Consider the following 24195-nt stretch of genomic DNA (forward strand, 5'->3'; position numbering starts at 1 on the left):
AGTGTAGAACTCTTAAAATGTAAAATATATTTATAGGTCTGTATTTGTTGATAGGTTTTAGTGAACAATACAGGAATACACAGCATACATTGCTTGATTGTTAAATGTGTATATGTATGCATAGAGGATGAAAGGCAGATAATCCATTACAATGTTATTTCTGGGAGGCAGGATTGAATGGAGGCCTTTTGTTGTTCTTTTTTTGTGTACTTTCTTTGTACCTTCTAAACTTTCTGAATCTTACTCTGTGTGTCGCTTTTCAAAAACCAGAAAAGACACTTTCGTAAAAGTTATATCGGAAAATAGAGTTTCGTTTTTAATATTGTACCTTCCCTTTTAGGTAGTACATCAAATGTGCCATTTTCTACTCAAGATCCAGTTGAAGATGCAGTCTTTGGTGAAGTTACTAATCCCAAGAAGAATGGTGATAGAGGAGATAAAAGGCAAAAGCATTTCCCAGAGAGGAGTTGTAGTTTCAGTTCTGAAAGTCGAGCTGGAATGTTGCTTAAGAAGAGCAGTTTGGATCTGAATTCAAGTGAAGTGGCTATTATGATGGGAGCAGATGCCAAGATTCTCACAGCCGCACTGGCCTGTCCTAAGACTTCTCCACTCCGTGTTGCGAGCACCCACAGCTTTGAGACTGCTAACAGTTGTCATCTAGTTGATACTAGGACTCGTGTGTCTGAAAGCACTTGGGATTCTGAGCACAGATCTTCTTCGGTATTAGAGATGCTCGAAGAGAGCCAAGAGCTCCTGGAACCTGTGATTGAGGACAGTGCAGCGAAAACTACTATGAAAAAGGACACATGTGACAGTCTCCAGAATGATAGTAATCAGCCCAGAGACTTGAAAGTAGAACCCAAAGATGTAATAAATAAGAGGAGTAGTTTACATGGTGTTGTTAAAGCTGTTGAGAGGGAGGATGTTGAAACTGGACTAGATCCTTTGTCTCTTTTGGCCACTGAATGTACTGGAGTAAAATCTCAAGATTCTGAAGATAAGATGTCTTCTCCAGTTATTGCACGCAATCTGGCTGATGAAATTGAAAGCTATATGAACCTAAAGAGTCCTTTGGGTAGCAAGTCTGCTAGTATGGAATTACACGGAGAGGGAAGCAGAGAGTCTGGCACCATCACTGCATGTATTCACTCTCTAGAGAGGCGATCAAGCCTACCTTTAGAGCACGGTCCGGCAGCACAGGAAGTTCCTGAAAGTGAAAAGAGCTCTCCTGCAGAATCTAGGTCTAAAGCTTTCACTGGGCGTTTCAAGCAGCAGACTCCCTCTCGCGCTCACAAAGAACGTTCACCTTCTCTGTCAGCACTAGTGCGGTCTTCACCACATGGCTCGTTGGGCTCTGTGGTAAACTCTTTGTCAGGACTAAAGCTAGATAATATACTCTCAGGACCCAAGATCGATGTCCTCAAATCTGGCATGAAACAAGCAGCTACGGTAGCCAGTAAGATGTGGGTAGCTGTAGCGTCTGCCTATAGCTACTCAGATGATGAGGTAAGAGTGTTTTGTGTGTGTGGTCTATCTGATACTGGCATGTTTCTCATATTTTTTATATGTAAATTATTATTCAGAGATTGCTGGTAACTTTGGTGTTTAAACTTGAGGCATATGTTACTTCTTCCTTGAAATGACCTGAACCTAAATGTGAGGAAATTAATAATAGAGAAATAGAATATCAGGACTACTTTATAATTCCATAGATCAGTCTGAACTAACACGTTGTTTTTTGAAAGTACTGATGATTAATACTTAATAATGCCATGTTATGTTTGCATAGCGCTTCACTCTTTTTTTTTTTAATTTTTTTTTTTAACGTTTATTTATTTTTGAGACAGAGAGAGACAGAGCATGAACGGGGGAGGGGCAGAGAGAGAGGGAGACACAGAATCGGAAGCAGGCTCCAGGCTCTGAGCCATTAGCCCAGAGCCTGATGCGGGGCTCGAACTCATGGACCGCGAGATCGTGACCTAAGCTGAAGTCAGACGCTTAAACGACTGAGCCACCCAGGCTCCCCATAGCGCTTCACTCTTAAATAACTTTTATCTATGTTAGCTCTTACATATATGTGAAATCACTCTGCAACTTAGCCTACATATTTCATACTGCATCACAAAAACTGCTAATTCTTTTGAAAATTATTGTAAAGAGAATTAGTCATTAGACCTTTTTATGAAGTAGAAGTGGGGAAATTTTGCTTATTTGTTTTATAGAAAAAATTTAATTAAAATTTCACCTTTGTGTTTACAGAATTATATAGTACTTAGGCACTTTAGTAGAAAAGACAAACATTTATAAGTGTTCACCACTATGTCACAGGTACTCTCATAAGCTATATATCTATTTTGATAATTTTCATAGCAACCCCACACATCGGTACTGTTGGCATCCCCGTTTTATAGATGAGGTATCTAAGAGTTAGAGAGGTTAATTAATTTCTCCAGGTCCACACAACTAGTGAGAGGCAGAACTAGAATTTGAACTCTGGGAGGTTGACTCTAGAGTCCATGCTTTTAAACTACTGTAATAGCAAAGAAAAAAGCAATATCTTAGAAGGGGTTCCAGTAGGGGGCTGTCCAAAAAGAGCAAAGCAGGTGATATGTAAGTTGGGTTTGAGTGGATAAATTTGAAATTTTGGGTTAGTCAAAGTGATAAGGTGGTACAAGGTGTATCTGAGAGAATAATGTGAAAAAGCATGGAGGCATAAAACATGCATTTTCAAGATAATACACAATCCATCTCAGATTGCTAAAGTTCTAAATAGGAAGCTAGAGACATAGGAAATGAAATTGGACAAATAAGATTTATATACCATTTGAAAGAAAACTTTATTCTATAGGCAAACTATTAATTGAATCAAAAGTACAATACTGAGTACTATAAGACACAGTTGCATTTTATTGCATTTTAAAGAGCTTACAAGGTCAGTGAAGGAAAGGCCAAATAAACTAGTTTCAAAAGTATCTTAACCTTGCTTTGTGTTAAAGTAAACTAACCATATGAGCCACTTGAGTTTTGAAATTTTATCTAACAGTGTTAATAATAATAAAACCTTTCTACAGAGTAATTTGACTTGGAATGTGTGACTATAAATTCTAGGTGGTCACAGACCTTAATCTTTCTTTTCTTTTTATTGCTATGGCCCTGGTACTAGAGCCTGACAAAGGCAAATAGGTTATACCTAGTAAATATTTTCAAATGAAGGAATGGATACAAAGTCCATAAAAAATGTTTATAACTTTTATCCAGAATGTAATCTAAGGAAATAATTATGTGTAAAAATAACTCGAAAGAATTCATCAGTGTAACTTATATAAAATTTAAGAGCATTCTGAATATTTAAGCAATAGAGATTTACTAAATGCATAACAGTACATCCGTAAACTGGATTAGGTTTCAGGGGTTTAAATAATGTAGATTTAATGACATTAAAATACATTATATGAGAATAAGTTAAAAAATAATATCCTATTTTGTAAAAATGTATTATATATGCATATTTTAAGATGACTAGAAGGACATACATCAAGATTTTGATTATGCTGTGTAGTGTTGGTAATATAAATGCTTTTATTTATTTATTTATTTATTTATTTTTTGAGAGAGAGAGAGAGAGTACAGGAAAGGGGGAGAGAGTGAGAGGAGAAAAATAAGAATCTCAAGCTGGGCTCCATCTCACGACCATGAGATCATGACTTGAGCCAAAATCAAGAGTCAGACACCTAACTGACGGAGCTACCCAAGCACCCCACTATTAGGTGCTTTTATTTCCTGTTTTGCATGTCTGTTTAAGTTTTATATCATTTAACATGGTTTTATAACAAGACACAAGTCTTCTTTAAAGCAAAAATCAAGAAGGAGGGGCTCCTGGGTAGCTTATTTAGTTAAGTGTCTGACTCTTGATTTTAGCTCAGGTCATGATCTCATGATTTGTGAGATTGAGCCCCGCATCGAGCTCTGCGCTAACAGCACGGAGACCACTTGGAATTCTTTCTCTCCTCTCTCTGCCCTTTCCCTCCTCTCTCTGCCCTTTCCCTGCTCATGTTGTCTCTCTCTCTCTGTCTCTCTCTCTCAAAATAAATAAACATTTAAAAAAATCAAAAAGGAAACTGCTTATTGAAATGTTTTCTATCTAAAGTGTCAACAGTCACTTGCAGGAGTTCTGAACTACAGTGTTTGGAACTTTATTCATATTTTATGCCTCTAATATTGATGGTTGTCTGAAAATTATATTGACAGATGAAATTCTCACAACAACCATATTTTAAAGGACTCCTGTTATCCATATTTTTCAGATGATATAATTAAAAGTTGGAGTAGTTAAATAATTTCTGCAAGGTCATATACATAATATATGATGGTGAGCCAAGACCACAGTCTGGCTGACTGCCTTTAAAGCCCTTACTGTGCTTGTGCTGGGGTGCCCAATTCCAATGGAGACAGTGGGCTCCTGGAGTTACTTCATTTTATGATATTGATTATTTAAAAAAAAAATTTTTAATGTTTTATTTATTTTTGAGACAGGGAGAGACAGAGCATGAACAGGGGAGGGTCAGAGAGAGGGAGAAACAGAATCCGAAACAGGCTCCAGTCTCTGAGCTGTCAGCACAGAGCCCGATGCGGGGCTCGAACTCACGGACCGAGAGATCATGACCTGAGCCGAAGTTGGACGCTTAACCGACTGAGCCACCCAGGCGCCCCATATGATATTGATTATTGAGAGGCACAACAAAATCTTAAAGTGTTGTAGGTCATTACTCGAATATCTTAGAGTGTGGAAAGGAAATTCCCAATAATGCTGAGAAGAGTTCATGGTTTTGAAAAATAAGGGGATGATAATTTACATAAGAATTCCAGAGAAGTTTAATTCCATAAAGGGTGGGATGAATATATTCTCATTGGAGAAGGTATTATTTATGTATGTGGGGTTTTATTCTTTTCAATTAAAGGAGGAAACTAACAGAGATTACAGCTTCCCCGCTGGCCTTGAAGACCATATTTTGGGGGAGAATATGTCACCTAACACGAGTGTCTCAGGGTTGGTTCCCAGCGAACTTACCCAGAGCAACACAAGCCTTGGCAGTAGCAGCAGCAGTGGAGATGTAGGAAAACTGCAATACTCAACAGGTATGGAAAGGATTGCCGTCTGCTACAAGTTATATGCCCGTACCTTTCCCTGCCACTATTGCATGTGCAATAAGCCCCATTTGTTGAGATGAGCTGACAGATTTTTTATGACCACACCATACTATCACTTATTTTATATGATCTCTAAGTAGTATAGTCACCTAAGTTTATTTTTAGTTGTGTTTGTGGAGTATATCATTAGTTCTCAAACTTTAGTGTGTGTCAGAATCACATGGGGGGATTAGTTTAAAAATATATACAAATGTCCAAGCTCTAGGCTAAAGCTTTTGAGACTGTATCTGTGGGACGGGGGCCTTAGGAATATAGTTTTAACTAGTGCTGTAGGTAAATAGAATGTATACCAGAGTTTGAGACTCCCTAGGCTATGTCACTGTCATTTCTTAGTACTTAATTATTTTTTTTAAGTCTGTGTTTTCCAACGTTCTATTATGAGAAATTTCAAATGTCCTGAATAGTTGAAAGAATCATATATGAACAATCATATATAGATTCTCCACCTAGATTTAACTATTGTTAACTTTAGATAGATATATATATATATATGTATATGTGTATATATATATATATATATATATATAGAAATTTTTATACTGAACCATTTGAAAAAAAATTGCAGACGTCATCATACTCCCCCTTAAATGCTTTAGTATGCATTTCCAAAGAATAAGGGCATTCTCACATATAGTGTGTTATGACATTTCTCTCTAGGTGAACCTCCATTTCCAAGAAGCGTAAAAGGGCAGGACTTTGAAAAATCAGACCATGGTTCTTCTCAAAACACCAGCATGTCTAGCATCTATCAGAATTGTGCAATGGAGGTAAAAGTTCTGCCTTCTGTGTGTGATAACGTGGCTGTACACATTTTTATTTCAGAATGGTATTTAGCAGAATTCTTTGATGCCATTGTGGGCAGAAGAGTAAATGATTTTGTTGAATTTGCTTCCTGTCTTATGTAAGTAAGGCCATAAACTGGTAGCTTTATCTGTAAAGTGATTGAACTATTCAGTCCAAATTTGATCAGCAAAATAAATAAAATTCTGTGTCCCCAGAGGATGGCCTGTTAAGATGACTTTTTGCTGTGGAGGTTCTCAGTGTTCGCACTTTTCTGCTCTTAGGTTTTGATGTCAAGTTGTTCACAATGCAGAGCTTGTGGAGCGTTAGTTTATGATGAAGAAATTATGGCTGGATGGACGGCAGATGATTCAAATTTGAATACAACCTGTCCATTCTGTAAAAGCAACTTCTTGCCTCTTCTCAATATAGAATTTAAAGACTTGAGAGGCTCTGCAAGGTTAGTATTGTCAAAGCTCCCTTAAGAGGTGAGTGTCCTCCCAGAAGGCATGACTCCTGGGAGAAAAATGAAATAGTTATGGTACACTCCAGGTGTCCCTTTCCTTTCTCTCCTTCACTTTCAGTATTTGTGTGGAAAATACTAGCACTACAGGAGACTACTTTTCCATTTTATTTAACATATGATTACCAGTAGTAGTTAATTCTTAGAGCTGAACTGTATAGATAATTCAAAACTTTAATATTTATCATTATTTTAAACTTTCTGTCTCAGCTGTCTTACATCTTCTAGAAGAAAAAATGAAGGTGTAGGGGACGGGTTTTTTTTTTTTTTTTTTTTTTTTTTTGACTCTTCTAACGTGTTGCCTCTTTATGGTAGTGCTCTGTGTGGCATAATGACCGAATTCTAGGCAATAGAAAGACTAGCTGATCTAGTAATTAAGTAATTGGGAGTTTGGTAACTGCTTACCTAAGTAATTATACTTAATATTCTATTTGTTTTATGGAACAGACGAACTTACCTTTCTACCTTTAGCTGCTTTTAAAAAAATTCTCCAGTTGTACAGGTATTTCTTCTTAGCTTAATTTTTCCTTTTAGCTTCAGGTGTGGAGCTGAGTGGAATCATACTCTAATTCCTGATTCACTATCATCATTGGTTTGTGCAAGGGCCCTCTTTTATTAGCTCTACTCCCCCCAGCCCCTGCCATTCCCATTCTCATTCCTTTATCCAACAAAGACATTGCCTCTACGGTGTGTGATGTCTCTTTGAATATATATCCTCATGAAATACATTGTTTTTCACAATTATGCATTTTTAACTTACATAATTAGAATACTGTTGAACATATCTATTTTTATTATTAAGTTTAAAATCTGAGTTGCTATATGTACATCTAATTTACTCCTTTTTCTCCTGTAGGAAGTTAATATCTCATTTTAGTCATCCAATATCCTGTTGTTGTTTCAGTTGCTTCCAGTATTGTGTTACTATAAATATCACTGCAGTGATGCAGTGCACTGTAAAATATATCTCTCTCTAAACTTGTGAAGAATAGTAGTCTTAGGAGTGAAGTCATTAGGTCATTTTCATGCATGATTTGAATAAACAGTGGAAGATTGCTTACCACATGACAACACCCCCACTCTTAGTGCCCAAGAATTCTCATTTCTGTATATCCTTACCAGCATTTGGTATTATCATTTCTTCTGGTCTTTGTCTTCTAATGAGTATAAAGTGGTATCTTGTTTTTGTTGGCATTTTTCTGAATATTAGTGAGTTTATCTCTTCATATACTTGTGAATTACTCCAGCATTTTCTTTTATTTTTTTTAAAGTTTATTTATTTATTTTGAGAGAGAGCAGGGGAGGGGCAGAGAGACGGGGGAGAGAGAGGATCCCAAGCAGGTTCCTGCTATCAGTACAGAGCCTGACATGGGGCTCAATCTCACATACAATGAGATCATGACTTGAGCTGAAATCAAGAATCGGATGCTTTACTGACTGAGCCGCCCAGACACTCCTCCAGCATTTTCTATGAATTACCTGTTTTTTATACCTTGTCCATTTTTATATTAGCTTTCTTTTTCTTGTTGATGTCTGTCTTGAATATTCTTGATATTAATTCCTTAAAATAATGTGTTTTGATGTCATTATCCATTAATTTTCCACCTTATGATTTGTGCTTTTGGAGCCTTGTTTTTGTTTTTTTGTTTTTTAAATGTTTTATTTATTTTTGAGAGAGAGAGAGAGAGAGAGAGAGACAGAGAGAGACAGAGTACGAGCAGGGGAGGGGCAGAGAGAGAGAGGGAGACAGAATCCACAAAGCAGGCTCCAGGCTGTGAGCTGTCAGCACAGAGCCTGACATGGGGCTTGAACCTGTGAACCACGAGATCATGACCTGAACCGAAGTCGGACACTTAACCAGCTGAACCACCCAGGCGCCCCATTTTGGAGCCTTGTTTTAAAAGTTGTTTGCCATCTGTAGGACATGAAGATTTTCTCTTAAAGTTTCTTTTGTTAGCTGTATATTTTACCTCTGATATTTAGGTCTTTAATCCATCTGGAGTCCACCTTTGTTTGTGTATGATGGTAGGGATACAACTTTCTTTTTCTCCATGTAATGAGCTGGTTTTCCATCCTTTCTTCATTGATAGGTAGCAGCACCTTTATCACATTTCAAGTTCCCATGCACACCTCACCCTGGTTCTGTGTTCCCTGTTCTTTTTTGTCAATACTGTTTGTGTCGTGTCTGATAAGGGAAGCTCCCCATCATGGAGTTTTAATTATTTATTTTGCTTAGAGCAACTTTAGTTTCCCCTCCTCCCCGAAAAAGTCCCAACTGGAGTTTTCACTGGGATTGATTGCAGCATTAGCTGTATAGATTTATTTGGGGAAAATGGACGTTTTTAGTGTTATTCTCTTATCTTTGAGCATGGTATGTATGTATCTCCATTTTTTTAGATTATCCTTTGTGTCCTTTTAATAGGGTCTTAAATTATTCTCCCTAGTCTTATACTTTTTTGTTGTGTTAATTGTGCTTCTTAAGCTATTGTGTTAAGTACCTTATTTTATATTTTCTAAGTGAGTATAAAGGAGCATTATTGATTTCCACCCCCAAATATGTCTTTATGGAAAATTTCAAACTTGCTGTGAAGTTAAAAGACTTTTTTTTACAGTGACACCCAAATATCCATCTCTGTATTACTATTTTATTGTACTTTCTTTATCAACTGTCTATCCCTCCATCGATCCACCAATTTTTCTTATGTTTTTATTCATTTGAAAGAAGGTGTAGACATTATTAATACACTTCTCCCCCAAAGACTTGAGCATACATATTAACTAAAGTTCAATATTTTTTTACAGTTTTTTCTTTTGCAATAAAGTTGTATATAAGAAAATCTACAAATTTAAAACGTACCATTTGAAAATTGAATGTGGGGGAACCTGGGTGGCTCAGTTGGTTGAGCATCCGACTTTGGCTTGAGTGATGATCTCGCAGTCCATGAGTTCAAGCCGCACATTGGGCTCGCTGCTGTCAGCACAGAGCCCGCTTTGGATTCTCTATCCGTGCACCCTCCTCCCACCTCTCTCTCTGTCCCCCTCCTGCACACACTCTTTCTCTCTCTCTCCATCTCCCTCAAAAATAAACATTTAAAAAAATTCAAAAGAAAATTGAATGTATACGTTTGTGCACACCAAACCTTTATCAAATACAGAATATTACTACAGCCTCAGGAAGTTCTCTTAATGTCCCTTGCAAGGCCCAACACTCACCCCATCCCCACCCAGAAAGAGATGGATAGAGATAAGACGAGAAGACGAAAACAAAATAATGAATAAAGGGGGAAAGAAATGACTAGAGACAAAATGGATATTTATGGGGGAAGGATATTATAAACAATTGTAGGTTAATATGTGATAAAACGCCATTGCTGCTCTTTTTCTTCTTTAACTCAGAAAATTAATGAAATATTTTGTTTTCCATATTCCTTCATAGCTTTCTTTAATGGTTCTCAATTCTGAAAGGATGTTGCATTGAACTGTAATTACTTTGAGACCTTTTTCATTTAAAACAGTTTACGACAAGAGGGGAAGAGAGAATGGGGGGTGCTGTGTGTGTGTGTTTGAAATAGATGATACTTCTATGGATTGTAAAATTCCTCAGTGACCCCTTTACCATAAAGTGATTCTAAATACGAAATTTAGAGGATTCTAGGATTTTTAAAGACTTTTTCTGGATTGCTCCCTATTTAGCTTTTTCCTGAAACCAAGCACCTCTGGTGACAGTTTACAAAGTGGCAGCATTCCATTGGCAAGCGAACCTTCAGAGCACAAACCTGTGTCCGCTTCAGCAGAACCTGACTTGATCAACTTTATGGATTTCCCCAAACAAAACCAGACCATAACTGAAGAGACAACGTCTGCAATTGAATCAAGGTACTCTAGGGTACAGAGAGCTCTTCATTATAAATTGGGTACCCTTGTAAAAATTCCATCTTTAAAGACAGCCTTATGTAGGCATAAGTTCTGGCATTTTATTTATTTAATTTATTTTTAAGTTTTTATTTATTTATTTATTCATTTAAGTAATCTCTACACCCAACTTGGGGCTCAAACTCATGACCCCAAGATCAAGAGCTGCACACTATACTGACTGAGCCAACTAGGAGCCTCTAAGTTCTGGCATTTAAACAATTTAATATTAACTTTTTACTACAATACATTGTTTAAGTATCTAATAAACAAATGTGATGATCAATCGTTTTTGAAACTATGTTTAATGTTTTACAGTGTCCTTTTACAGAATGAACTTCTCTGTAGTAAAAAGTATTCAGTACCAGTTTCCAGAGACATATTTTCTTTACTGTGAAATACACCGCTTCCTCTTAAATACTGATTGAATCGGACGTTTATTCAGAGCCTGTTGTATGCTGAGCATTATGCTAAGCACTAAAAATAAAAAAGTAAGATCTAGTTTCTGCCCTTAGGTGGATCTTGGCCTGGTAGAGGTTAAATACTTATCTGTAATATCTAGTTGGACGCAGGATAATTCTAGGTGATTTTGTTTAATAAAGAGGAAATAATGTTTGAATAAAGCAACTGTGAATGGGCACTTAATCTTTTAAAAAGAATATCTATTGTCTACCCTTTGTCCTCTTCTTCCCATCTGTCACCAGAATTATCCATCCCATCCTGTTCTCCTGACCACTTTTACAGAAATGCCTGAAGAAAATTTAATCTTATAAGGTGGTACTGATTCTTCTCCGATATATTCAGTTAGACTCAGAGTTCACTGTAGAAAATACTCTAGGTATACAAATTGAGATTGTATTACAGCACAAATACAGCATTTCTTCCTCATGTTTTTTAAGTGATGAAATAAAGAAAGCCGGTGGAGAAGTCCAAACCATGAAAATTTCATCTGTGCCTAATAGTTTATCAAAGCGAAATGTATCTTTGACGCGAAGTCACAGTGTTGGGGGTCCCTTGCAAAATATTGACTTTTCCCAGCGACCGTTTCATGGCATTTCAACAGTCAGTCTTCCCAACAGTCTGCAGGAAGTTGTGGTAGGTAACAACATCATAATTATCTGTGTGTTCATGAAAGTATTTATTAGAATAGCACATAATCCATCTTTAGTAGCTTTTCTTTAACCATAAGTGATAAGATAAAGAGACTAAGAACTTTTTATTTTTTGATTGATTGATTTTTATTTATTTAAATTTTTATTTATTTATTTATTTATTTATTTTTTTAATTTTTTTTTTTCAACGTTTATTTATTTTTCGGACAGAGAGAGACAGAGCATGAACGGGGGAGGGGCAGAGAGAGAGGGAGACACAGAATCGGAAACAGGCTCCAGGCTCTGAGCCATCAGCCCAGAGCCCGACACGGGGCTCAAACTCACTGACCACAAGATCGTGACCTGGCTGAAGTCGGACGCTTAACCGACTGCGCCACCCAGGCGCCCCAATTTTTATTTATTTTGAGAGAGAATGAGAGAATGGGGGGGGGGGTCGGTTACGGGCAGGGAGAGAGGGAAAGAAAGAATCCCAAGCAGGCTCCACGCAGAGCTGCATGCCAGGCTCAATCTCACGAACTGTGAGACCATGACCTGAGCCAAAACCAAGAGTCAGATGCTCAACTGACTGAACCACCCAGGTGCCCCTAGACTAACAGCTTTTTAAGATTTCAAGTACAGGGGCGCTTGGGTGGCGCAGTCGGTTAAGCGTCCGACTTCAGCCAGGTCACAATCTCGCGGTCCATGAGTTCAAGCCCCGCGTCAGGCTCTGGGCTGATGGCTCGGAGCCTGGAGCCTGTTTCAGATTCTGTGTCTCCCTCTCTCTCTACCCCTCCCCCGTTCATGCTCTGTCTCTCTCTGTCCCAAAATAAATAAAAACGTTGAGAAAAAAAAAAAAAAAGATTTCAAGTACATTAAAAAATAAAAGGAGTATACGGAGTCCCTTTGACCCATCATCTGGCTTCAGTAATTTTCAACTTATGGCCATTCTTCTTTTATGTATATCCTTATTCACTTCTTTCCTAGATTATTCTGAAATAAATTTCAAATATCATATATTCCATTTGTAAATATTTCAGTATGTAGTTCCTAAGAGATAAGGACTCTGAAAAATACATGCCACTATACAACCAAAAAAATCAAATTATTCAATCTCTGTTCAAATTTCTATTTTAAAAATGTGAAGTACGTGTGTTTTCTGTAGTTTGAAGAATGAGGATCAAATAACATCTATGCATTACCAATTGGTTGATCTGTTTTTTAGTCATTTTACATCTGTAGACCCTCTTTTTTAGCCTTGCAACTGTATTTGTTGATTATGATGCTATAAATTGGTAAATTATATCTAGAAGCTTGATCACATTCAGGTTTTTGTTTGGTTGTTTATTTTTGTAAGACAATTGCAGTGGTAGAATGTCCCTCAGTAGAAGACATGAACTTTCTTTGTGATGCTAGTAGCGATTAATGCCTCATTGCCTACATCAGATTATTCATTTCCAGCTTTCAAGGCTGGTAGTCTAATTGTCTTTATATATGTTGGATACATCTGTAAAGAGAAACATCCTCCATGTTTTCTGTTTGCTTTTCCAAAAATGCAGTTTATTTTGGAAAGGTGGGACAAATATTTTTCCTTTTACTTACCAGTTTTCAAAATAACAGGTTGGATTCCTAGCATCCTCTAAGGTGATGAATTAATTTGGAGGAATAGAGTATCATTATGAGCTCACTAATTTAAATAGGTTTACATCCATTGCTGTTGTTATCCTTATTAATATATCATCCATCTTTGATCAGCTAGAAGCCTCTACAGGTTGGTGTTTTAGTTCTTTTGACACATCTCTAGCAGCCTTTTTCTAATTTTTTTACAAAGCTTCTTTGCTTTCTTATATGACAAGATGTTTCATGCTCATGTTAATATTTCTTTCTCTAGACCTAGAATCAGCCATTTCTCTAAGAAGCTCTGGTTCATTTTTGAGGAAATGGTATTTGGAGACCACAGCCTGGGCACTAGGGGTACCCATTAATGAGTTGGTCATAAGCATTTTATTCTGATTATAATTTGCACAACTTAGAAAGTCTGAATTGGCATCGTTTTCCTTTGTTTGTAAGACTGCTCTTTAGCTGTTGCAATCAAATGTGAAAGCACATTAGATATAATTCTAAAAGGAGTCATCAAATAATATTAACACAAAAATTGCCCCATCTATTTAGATTGTAGGAAGAAGATAGAGTCAACTTTTTTTTTTTTTGGAATAATCATAAATATCTGAAATGTAGTATTTCTTTCTGTTTTGTTTTTGAGAGAGAGCATGTGTGTGCAAGAACACACACTAGCAGGAGAGCAGCAGAGGGAAAGAGAGAATCCCAAGCAGGCTCCATGCTCAACACAGAGCCTGATGCAGAGCTCAGTCTCACAACCATGAAAACCATGACCTGAACTGAAATCAAGAATCGGATGCTTAACCGACTGAGTCACCCAGGCATCCCTGAAATGTAGTATTTTTTTTGTAAAAGTTGAAAAGGAAAAAAAAATCAATCTGATAGAGAAACTCTGTATGTTTAGGGTCTGTCTCTGGATTATTTTCTTTTGTAATCATTTAACGTAAGGGCATTTATGATTAAGTACTTTCTTTTCTTTTTTTAGGTTTTCATTAGCGTATACTGCATGTAGCAATGGTTCTGAAGTAACTGATTTTGAAAGGATAGAGCATAATCTCCTTGAGAAGTACTCTTAAACATACACAGAATAGATAATATTCACTTCTTTCTGTATTTTTATTTTTTAAAGGATCCTTTAGGAAAAAGACCCAATCCTCCCCCTGTTTCTGTGCCCTACTTGAGTCCTCTAGTGCTTCGTAAAGAACTTGAATCTTTGCTAGAAAATGAAGGTGATCAAGTGATTCACACATCCTCTTTCATCAATAAACATCCAATCATTTTCTGGAACCTCGTTTGGTATTTCAGACGTTTGGACCTTCCTAGTAACTTGCCAGGACTTATCCTCACATCTGAACATTGTAATGGAGGTGTACAGGTAGGGTACCAACTTCTATACTTGTACTACGTTGGTGTTGGTTAGAATGAGGCTTAACTTCAGAGTAACAAGAGTACAACAACAGTGCCTTAACGAGATGTACGTTATTTCTCTCTCACGTCAAAGTTTGGGAAGGTGGTCCTGGGATGATGTAGTCTTAGGGACCTGAGATCCTTCTGTCTTTTTGGTCAGCTGTGTATAACCTCCATTTCCAAGTTCTATACCTGGTCCAGGATGGCCTCTCTATTTCTAGCCATCATGTCCATATTCCAGCCAGCAGTAAGGATAAAAATGAATGGAGAAGAATGTGTCTTCTTTCTGTAGGGATGGTTCCTGGAGTTGTACATAACATTTCTCTATGTATCTGTTTGGCCTAAACTTAGTTATATGGTCATACCTAGTTTGCAAGGGTGGCCAGAAAAGGTAGCTTTTATTCTGAACTATCATATCACCAGTTGACCTTCTCACAACAACTTTATTTTAAAGGACTCCTCTTATGCATGTTTTTCAGATGATATAATTAAAAGTTGGAGAAGTTAAGTAATTTCCACAGGGTCACACACCTGCTACGTGACAGGGAGCCAAGACCACAGTCTGGCTGTCTGACTTTAAAGCCCTTACTGTACTTGGGCTGGGGTGCCCGATTCCATTGGAGAGAGTGGGCTCCTAGAGTTCCTTCATTTATAATATTGATTAGAGACACCCCAACACACACCAGGGGCACAAGAAAATATTTTCTTAAAGTATTACACTGTATTTTGACTCATTTATTTTAAGTAACAGCACAAGATAGTAGAAACTATTGTACTTTCTCTACCTTAAAATTTGTTCTAATGGTGACTAATCTTTCATGTGGCCACTGTGCCAGTTACCAAGTTGTCTTTGCAATCTGTGGAAGTAGGAATGAAAAAATCAAAATTTTTTGCTTAGAATTTTAGGTCCACAGTTTCAAAAGAACGCTTTTATTTTATATAACCAAGCTTTGCTAGATCCACTGGTAATTATTATGCTTAGAGTACTAATACTTTCTATTGATCTCTTTTAGCTTCCTCTGTCATCTCTGTCCCAGGATAGCAAACTTGTGTATATTCAGCTATTATGGGATAATATCAACCTTCATCAGGAACCAGGAGAACCTTTGTATGTCTCATGGAGGAATTTTAGTAAGTAAATTAGAATTAAAGACATAAAAGACTCAAACTGGAAATAACCCATATATCTTTTCATAGGTGAATAAATAAACAAATTGTGGTACAATCCATACAGTAAAATACTATTTAACAATAACGAAGAATAATGGGTGCCTGGGTGGATCAGTCGTTTAAGCGTCCGACTTCAGCTCAGGTCATGATCTTGCAGTCCATGAGTTTGAGCCCCACGTTAGGCTCTGTACTGACAGCTCAAAGCCTGGAGCCTGCTTCAGATTCTGTGTCTCCCTCTCTCCCATTCATGCGGTGTCCCTGTCAAAAATAAAAATAAACATTAAAAAATTTTAAAAACAATAAAGAAGAATAGACTACTGAGGTAAAAAATTGAGATGAGAGAAACAAATTATTCTGCTTTACTTTAAAATTTTTCATATGTTTTTATTATTTCTTTCAAAAATCTTGCCACTTGAGATCATATTGATTTGCTCTTGTACTGACCCATTTAACTGAATCAGGGAGTTGAAGAGTGTTTTGTGATTTTTCTGTCAAATGCCAATTGGTTAGGTATTTGGAGAGTAAATTCTTTTTTTTTTTTTTTTAATTTATTTTGAGAGAGTGAATGAGCAAGTGCATGTGTGAGTAGGGGAGGGGCAGAGAGAGAGGGAGAGAGAGAATCCCAAGCAGGTTCTGCACTGTGAGCGCGGAGCCTGACACCGGGCTCAAACTCACAAACTGTGAGATCATAACCTGAGCTGAAATCAAGAGTTGAATCCTTAACCTACTGAGCCACCAAGGTGCCCTGGAGAGTAAATTCTATATAGTTTAAGAGTAATTTGGATGTGTTGGTATAAGATCATAATTTTAATTACATGGATACTAACCTCAAAGATTCTGGTTTCATTTTCAGTCTTTTGTATTTAGAACATATTTTTACAGAGCATTTAAAAAGTTGTATCATTCACTGTTCCATAGTCCTTTAAGTCAATAAGACGATACAACCCAGGAGATGAATGAACAAATGACATCAGTAGGCAGTTCATGGAAGAAACATTGCATAGTTTATATTAGTTTGCCAGGGCTACTATAACAATACCACAGACTGGGTGGCTTCAGCAACAGAAATTCATTCCTCACAGTCTGGAACTGGTGTGAGCAAGGTTGGTTTCTCCCAGGGCCTCCCTCCTTGGCTTGCAGTTGGCCTTTTCTCTGTGTACATGTACATCCCCCTGGTGTCTTTTTCCCTTCTTATGAGGACACCAGTTATGTTGGATTAGGTTCCCACTCTATGACCTCATTTAACCTTAATTACCTCTTTAAAGACCCTATCTTCAAATATAGCCACATTGGGGGTTAGAGCTTCAAACATATGAATTTTGAGGAGATATAATTCAGTTCCTAACACAAATATGAAAAAATGCTCAATCTCTTTATTTAATGAAATATCAAGTTCTCTTGTTAAAAAAGGAAAAATACATGGGGCGCCTGGGTGGCTCAGTCAGCGGTTGAGCGTCCGACTTCGTTCAGGTCACTATCTCACGGTCGGTGAGTTCGAGCCCCACATCAGGCTCTGTGCTGACAGCTCAGAGCCTGGAGCCTGCTTCAGATTCTGTGTCTCCCTCTCTCTCTGGCCCTCCCCCCGTTCATGCTCTGTCTCTCTCTGTCTCAAAAATAAATAAATGTTAAAAAAAAAAATTAAAAAAAAAAAAAAGGAAAAATACAAACTTAGTTACATCAGGATGGCAAAAGATCTTAATAATTAAAATCCAGTCTTTTTGAGGATATGAAGGAAAAGAACACTTTGATACACTGTTAGAAGTGCAAATGATATACTTCTGGAGAACAATGTGGACTATATTATCCATATTTAATATGTGGATATCCTTAAACTCAGCAATCACAGTAAGATAGCTCTGTTCTATAGAAAGCATATGCAAAGCTTTCTGTACAGTGATGCTTACTATATGATTATTTGTTTTAAAAACTTCACATAAATACCTAACAGGAGAATTGAGATAAATCCATACTATGAAATGTTGGCAGCCAAGAAAAAGTATAAGGGTCATTTGCATACAGGTGTCTGAAAGGATGGATGCCCATCATATATTGAGTGAAAAAGGACAGGTTTCAGAACAGTGTATGATCTTCTTTCTTTTTTTTCTTTGGAAAAATCAACCCCAAAATATATATCTGTGTTTTGAATATATGCAAATAAAAAGGTCTAAAACTACTAACAGTGGCTCCTTGGAAGAGAAAGGGAACAGTTCACTTTTAATCTTTTATTAGATTGTCCTTTTCAAAAACTCTATTAATATTTTGCTATTTGGATTGTTTCCCTTGAAAATGCTAGTCATAAAATTATAGTTAAGTACATTATAAGCTGTTTTTGTCGTTTTTGTTGTTGTGGTTTTAGTTCAGATATTTTTATGTTTTTTTTAAATAGCCAAGTAGCCTTGAAATTTCATGTTAGAAAATGATAGTGTTGCTATTTCTTTAGTTATTTCCCACCTCTCTTGAAATGCACAAGTGTTTCAAAATATTCTATAATTTATGATGAAAATAAAATTTAGCATTTTCAAGAATGGCCTTATTTCTCAAGAATGCCTTGATTGGCTGCTTTAAATGAAGAATTGGCATGTAAATGACATTAAAATAGGACAATTAAGTGGGTGATGACTTTTAGAATGGTACGACTTCTCAATGACTTCTGGAAGAGGATTTTCAGAGACCCGCTTCCTAGCAAAACAACCATAATTGGTGAAAATTATTAAAGAAAAAGGAGGGAAGATGGCAGAGTAGATGGATCTTGAGTTTACTTTGTCCCACAGACAAATTGAAGCAACAGCTACATCTGTTGAACTAACTGAAAATGACCTGGAGACTGGTGAAACAGATCTTCCAAAGCTAGTTGTAGAGAGAAGTCCATATCAAAAAGGGGCAGCAGGGCAGTCGGGAACCATACTTCCAGTACAACTAACTACAAGTGGGAGGAGCATCATAAGCATGGGGGAGGAAGGAGGGGATCGGACCCCATACTAGGTACCTGCACTGAGAAGCAAAGTCCCCATAACTTCTGGCTTTGAAAATCAGCAGCACTTAACTCCAGGAGAGCCAGAGGATGATAGGAAGCTGAGTCCCCACCTTTAAAGAGCCAGCATGCTAAGTAACTTGCTGGGGACACAGCAAAGCAGCAGCAGTTTGAAAAGTGCCTGGGGTATATGTGAAGGAGATTTGTTGACTAATTTTAGGACATGTTCCAAAGGGGCAGAGATCTGCAGACTTCTCTGGGAACAAAAGTGCTGGCAGGCACTGTTTTTCTTCTCCTCCCCTAGCCTAGATAGCTGGACACTTGGGGGAGCCAATATTAACACTCTCCATGTACCCCATGGTAGTCACAAATCAAACACCTATAATATAAAAAAAAAAGAAAGGAATCTAAGCATAAAAACTAAAGAAAACCCTCAAACCACAAGGAAGAGAGCCAGAAAAGAAGAAAGGAATAGAGAACTATGAAAACAACCAGAAAACAATTAAAATGGCAGTAAGTACATACCTGTCAATAATGACTTTAAATGTAAATGGACTAAACGCCCTAATCAAAAGGAGAGGATGACAGAATGGATAAAAAAAAAAAAAAAGAGAGAGAGAGAGAGACCCATCTCTTTGCTGCCTACAAGAGACTCATTTTAGACCTAAAGATAAACAGAGAATGAAAGTGAAGGGCTGGAAAAAGATATGTGTGCAAATGGAAACAAACAAAACAAACAAAAGCAAATAGGGTAGCAATACTTATGTTAGACAAAAAAATAATACTCTGGTTTCTCTTCAGATTGTATAAATCTTTCACCTTTTACTTCTATCAGACAGAAAATAGACATTAAAAGAGTGTGGAAAGAGACAAAGAAAGGCATTATGTAATGATAAAGGGATCAACCCAACAATAGGCTAAAACAGACCTAAAGAATAGTCTAAGACCTAAAGAATAGTCTTTCCAACAAAGGGTGCTGGGACCACTGGAGCAACATGCAAAACAAAACAAAACAAAAAGGCAAAGATGGATCACTTCCTCAAATTATACATAAAAATGAACTCAAAATGGATTATAGATCTAAATGTAAGAGCTAAAACTGTAGAAGTCTTAGAATAGGAGTATTCATGACCTTGTAGACACAGGCCTTTTTAGATATACCACCACCAAAAGCACAAGTGAGAAAAGGAAAAGTAGATTAAGTAGACAATTAAAATCAAAAACTTCTGTGCTGAAAAATAAACCATCAAAAATGTCAACCCATGGACTAGGGGAAAGATATGTACAAATAATACATCTTGAAAAGGATTTAAAGTCAAAACATACAAAGAACTCTTACAACTCAACAATAAAAAAACAACCCACTTTAAAACTGGGCAAAGGATCTGTCTTAGTCCATTCTGGCTACTGTAACAAAATACCAAAGACTGGGTGGCTTATAAATAATAGAAATGTATTTCTCACAGTTCTGTGGGTCCAAGATCAGGGTGCCAACACAGTCAGTTCAGGGCCCTCTTCCAGGTTGCAGATTTCTCATTAGATCCTTTCATATGAGGGAAATTTTATAGGCACTAATCCAGTCATGAGGACTCTGCCCTCATGACCTAATTGCCTCCCAAAGGCCTCACCTCCTAATGCCATTACATTTGATATGAGGTCTTTCAACATAAGAATTTTGGGGAGACACATTGAGACCATAGTAGGATCTGAATAGACAGTTCTTCAGAGATGTTATACAAATGGCCAAAAGCAAATGAAAAGATGTTTGATATCATTAGACCTCAAGGACATGCAAACCAAAGCCACAAAGAGAGACACTTCCCACTCAGTAGGTAGGCCATAATCTAAAGGATCAGACACTAACAAGTGTTGGTGTTGGTGAGGATATAGAGAAGTTGGAACCCTCATACACTGCTGAGTGGAATAAAGAATAGTGGAGCTACTTTGGAAAACAGTTTCGCAGGTCCTCAAAATAGTAGAGTAGTCATAAGACACAGCAGTTGCATTCTTGAGTATATACCAAGAAATGAAAACATACCTATGTATAAAAATTTGTGCACTGTGCTTAGCATTTTCTTAATAGCCAAATAATGGAAACCACCTAAATGTCCATCCACTGATAAATGGATAAAATATGGCATATCCATACAGTGGAATATTATTTAAAAATAAAAGTATTATTTTTAGGGCTGAGGGGTTTGGGAGATAGAGGAGGGACTGCTAATAGACAGGAGATTTCTTTGGGGATGATAATATGATTGTACAGCTTAATGTACTGAGAACCACTGAATTGTACACTTTAAATGGGTGTATTGAATGGTTTGGGAATTATATCTCGAAGTGTTAATTAAACTAAATGAGAAACAGTGAAGTTGCAGATTATATTTGGGTTAGGTTCTAAAATCACAGCATAGCATAAAAATCAAATATATACAAAGGTCATCATGTGGCAGGTAGAAGAGCTAGAATCAAAGCCCGTAAGAGCCAGTATTTCCCCTTGTAATAGAGAGCTTTGCTGTTTCTTTGTTTGAACACAAATGAAGTACTACTAGTTACCTTTACTAAGGGGCTGTGTTGTATGAAAAATACAACAGCTGGTTTTATGATGGATTCTCAATGAGACTGACTAGGGAGCTACTGGATACATATTCCCATCTCAACTCACATGGGTATAAATAAAATTGTACGGCTGCTGGAATTACCTGCAGTATTAGTTTTCCTTTTATTCTGGGCCAAGCACACTTCATTGATTTTGTATACTTTGAATGTCAGCATGATTCAATTCCAGTACAATACTGAAGCACTTTTGTAATCTATGAAATCTGTATAAATGTTCGTTCTTAATTCTAGAATTGCCTTTGTATCAATTAGGATTATACTCGGCTATATTTAATGGCAAATAACAGAAGTTTAAACAGGTAAAGATTATTCTCTCCCATAGAGAAGTTATGAAGTGGACACTCCAGGACTGACAGGCAACTCCTCTGTCATCAGGGACCCAGGCTCCTTGTGTTGTGTCTTACTTGTGTCTTGCGTTTCCATCAGTTAAGGTTGCTCTATGGTTATAAGATTGCTGCTGGAGTACAAACTATCACATCCCAGCCTGAAGCAGGAACCCCTCTGTTCAGAGAAAAGGCAAAGGGACAAGCCTTTCCTATCTGAAGAAAGCAGGAAAAACATTTTGTAGTTGGTCACATTGACACAGAAGTTTACTCTTAAGGGGGAGGCGGTATTGAATAGAAAACTAGAAAATGCTACAGTTCTGGAAAAAAGTTTTTTAAAAGTAATTATTCTTACTTCCTGTGTTATTAGATTCTGAAAAGAAATTGTCTCTCCTGTCAGAGGAACAAGAAGCAACAAGCACTTTAGTAGAAACCATCAGGCAGAGTATTCAACATAATGATGTTCTGAAACCCATCAACCTACTTTCACAGCTAATAAAGCCAGACATGAAAAGACAAAGGTAATAATCATTTTTGCTTCTTGCCACTCAATTTCAAGTATTATTTAAAAAATATCTCTAATTGTAAAAGAAGCACACCTGTTTTGAAAAGTGCTACCCAGAGTTTCCTTTCATACCTGAGCAAACCTAACAAAAGTTCTGGTATAGAGGAATAGATTAAATTTTAGGAGGTGATTCATGAATGTCTAAACTGTACTGCGTCTTTGGGAACCACTGCTGTTATTCACTAGAAAGCTCCGATGAATTTGTTAACAGTGATGTTATTATACATGTGTACTGCTTGTTCAGGCCCTGTCAACCTGCGCATCTTATATTTTATTTTCTTGTGGGATAGTTAAAAAAAAAAAAAAAACCTATTTAGGAATAGAAACAATTTAGGAACGTGATGGAAATAGTGAATTACAAAGGATAAGGAGCTTTCCTGCTTCCGCTAACATGCTTAGATCAGTACTCACTCCAGCCTCTACGTAAGTAAATTTTGCAGTGGAAACTTCAGAAAAGTGGCATCATAAATTCTACCAATCATTAACAGTTTCCAGGTACTCTACAAGTTTCTTTGGTTGTGGCATCTTTGAAGATAACTTCAGAAGTGATAGAGCATGAATTGATTATGAAAATGATGGGTCCTTTTGTAATCTCAACAGTTGAGACAGAGATGACCTTCAGTCTAAAGAGCAGCTAGTTTCAAGCATCTGTAGTTTAAGGGCAGGGAAGGAAAATTAGAAATGACAGGTTATGGCTTCTGAACTAAAGCTATATGATGAAGCTTTATCAGAGTCAACATTACTCTGCAATTTTTTTCTATGTTAATATATTCAGGAATCACTTCATTTAAGCTTTCCTTCATTTTTAAGGTTTGGCTTTTGACAGTATTATGTTCACAAACCAAATAAATATGGTTCATCCTTTATTGGTAGATTAAATAGTAAAGAGACCACACCACCTTTCACAGTGTGTCCAAGGGCTTTGGACCCCGAACTTACTTAAAAATTAACATTACTTTGTCAAGTGGCAAAAGATGAGAGAAGACCCTGCTTTTGCAAATTTTAATTGTAAAGTAGAGTTAAATTGACCCCTTGAATGACCCCCCCCCATGGAATTGATAATCTGTGTATAATTTTGGACTACCCCAAAACTTAATAGCCTACTCTTGACCAGACGCCTTACCTATAGCATAAACAGTTAACACATTTTGTATGTTGTATTATATACTGTGTTTCTACAATAAAGTTACTAAAGAAAATGTTACTAAAAAATTATAAGGAAAATACCTTTATAGGACTCTGCTGTATTGAAAAGCAAAACAAAAACAGTGTGGGGGTGCCTGAGTGGCTCAGTCTGTTAAGTATCTGACTTCAGCTCAGGTTGTGATCTCACAGTTCACAAGTTTGAGCCCCATATCCAGCTCTGTGCTGACAGCTCAGAGCCTGGAGCCTGCTTTGTTTGGATTCTGTCTCCCCCTCTCTCTCCCTCAAAAATAAACATTAAAAAAAAAAGTGTAGGTGGACCCATGGAACTCAAACCCATACTGTTCAAGGGTGAAACTGTGTATTGTTAAAATGTTAATAATGAAGGTAAGCCATTTAAAAGTTTTTGGTGTGAAGCCTTATGCCCGTAACTTTTTAATTTGAAATAGAAATTCAGTGTTGCAAAAGGTGACATAACTGTGGAGTGATATCAAAACCAGTGGATACATTGCTGTTAACTATAGAGCTTAATCATTGCTCACCATTTTAAAAAACTGCCATGTTTTTATGTTCTTTGCCCATTAACTTTAAAAATACTTGTTTTATAGGAGTTTATACCGAGAAATCCTCTTCTTATCATTAGTGTCTCTTGGAAGAGAGAATATTGATATTGGTAAGTTGGTTAATGATTACTAAAGCAGGTTTTTTCATTTTCTGAAGTAATTTACACAATTGCAATTGGTATGGGTAAATACTCCTGTTAGTTTTGAAAAGATTTCTACTTTTAAATATGCAGTTTACATATATACTTGACTTTACTTGACTGCCATTTTTCTATTTATGGCTTTTGTTTCACAAATTACAAC

General features: G+C 36.9%; 1 protein-coding gene across 9 annotated transcripts in view; it reads left to right on the plus strand.

Annotated features, from left to right (window-relative positions):
- The window catches only part of DENND4C (DENN domain containing 4C), a 122674-nt gene that overhangs the window by 95109 nt on the left and 3370 nt on the right, over positions 1–24195 (plus strand). For 6 of the 9 annotated variants that reach the window (XM_019816032.3, XM_045043221.1, XM_019816034.3 and 3 more), the window contains 10 exons: positions 341–1506; positions 4959–5136; positions 5866–5975; positions 6273–6448; positions 10205–10387; positions 11323–11518; positions 14261–14506; positions 15552–15669; positions 21992–22142; positions 23938–24002. In XM_019816032.3, the coding sequence (XP_019671591.2) occupies positions 341–1506; positions 4959–5136; positions 5866–5975; positions 6273–6448; positions 10205–10387; positions 11323–11518; positions 14261–14506; positions 15552–15669; positions 21992–22142; positions 23938–24002 (2589 nt within the window). Of the gene's footprint in view, positions 1–340; positions 1507–4958; positions 5137–5865; positions 5976–6272; positions 6449–10204; positions 10388–10741; positions 10915–11322; positions 11519–14260; positions 14507–15551; positions 15670–21991; positions 22143–23937; positions 24003–24195 lie in introns of those variants that run through there. The other 3 variants (XM_045043222.1, XM_045043223.1, XR_006588921.1) reach the window with 2 other exon arrangements.

This window comes from Felis catus, chromosome D4 (genome assembly GCF_018350175.1).
Source record: "Felis catus isolate Fca126 chromosome D4, F.catus_Fca126_mat1.0, whole genome shotgun sequence".
Classification (NCBI taxonomy): Eukaryota; Metazoa; Chordata; class Mammalia; order Carnivora; family Felidae; genus Felis; species Felis catus.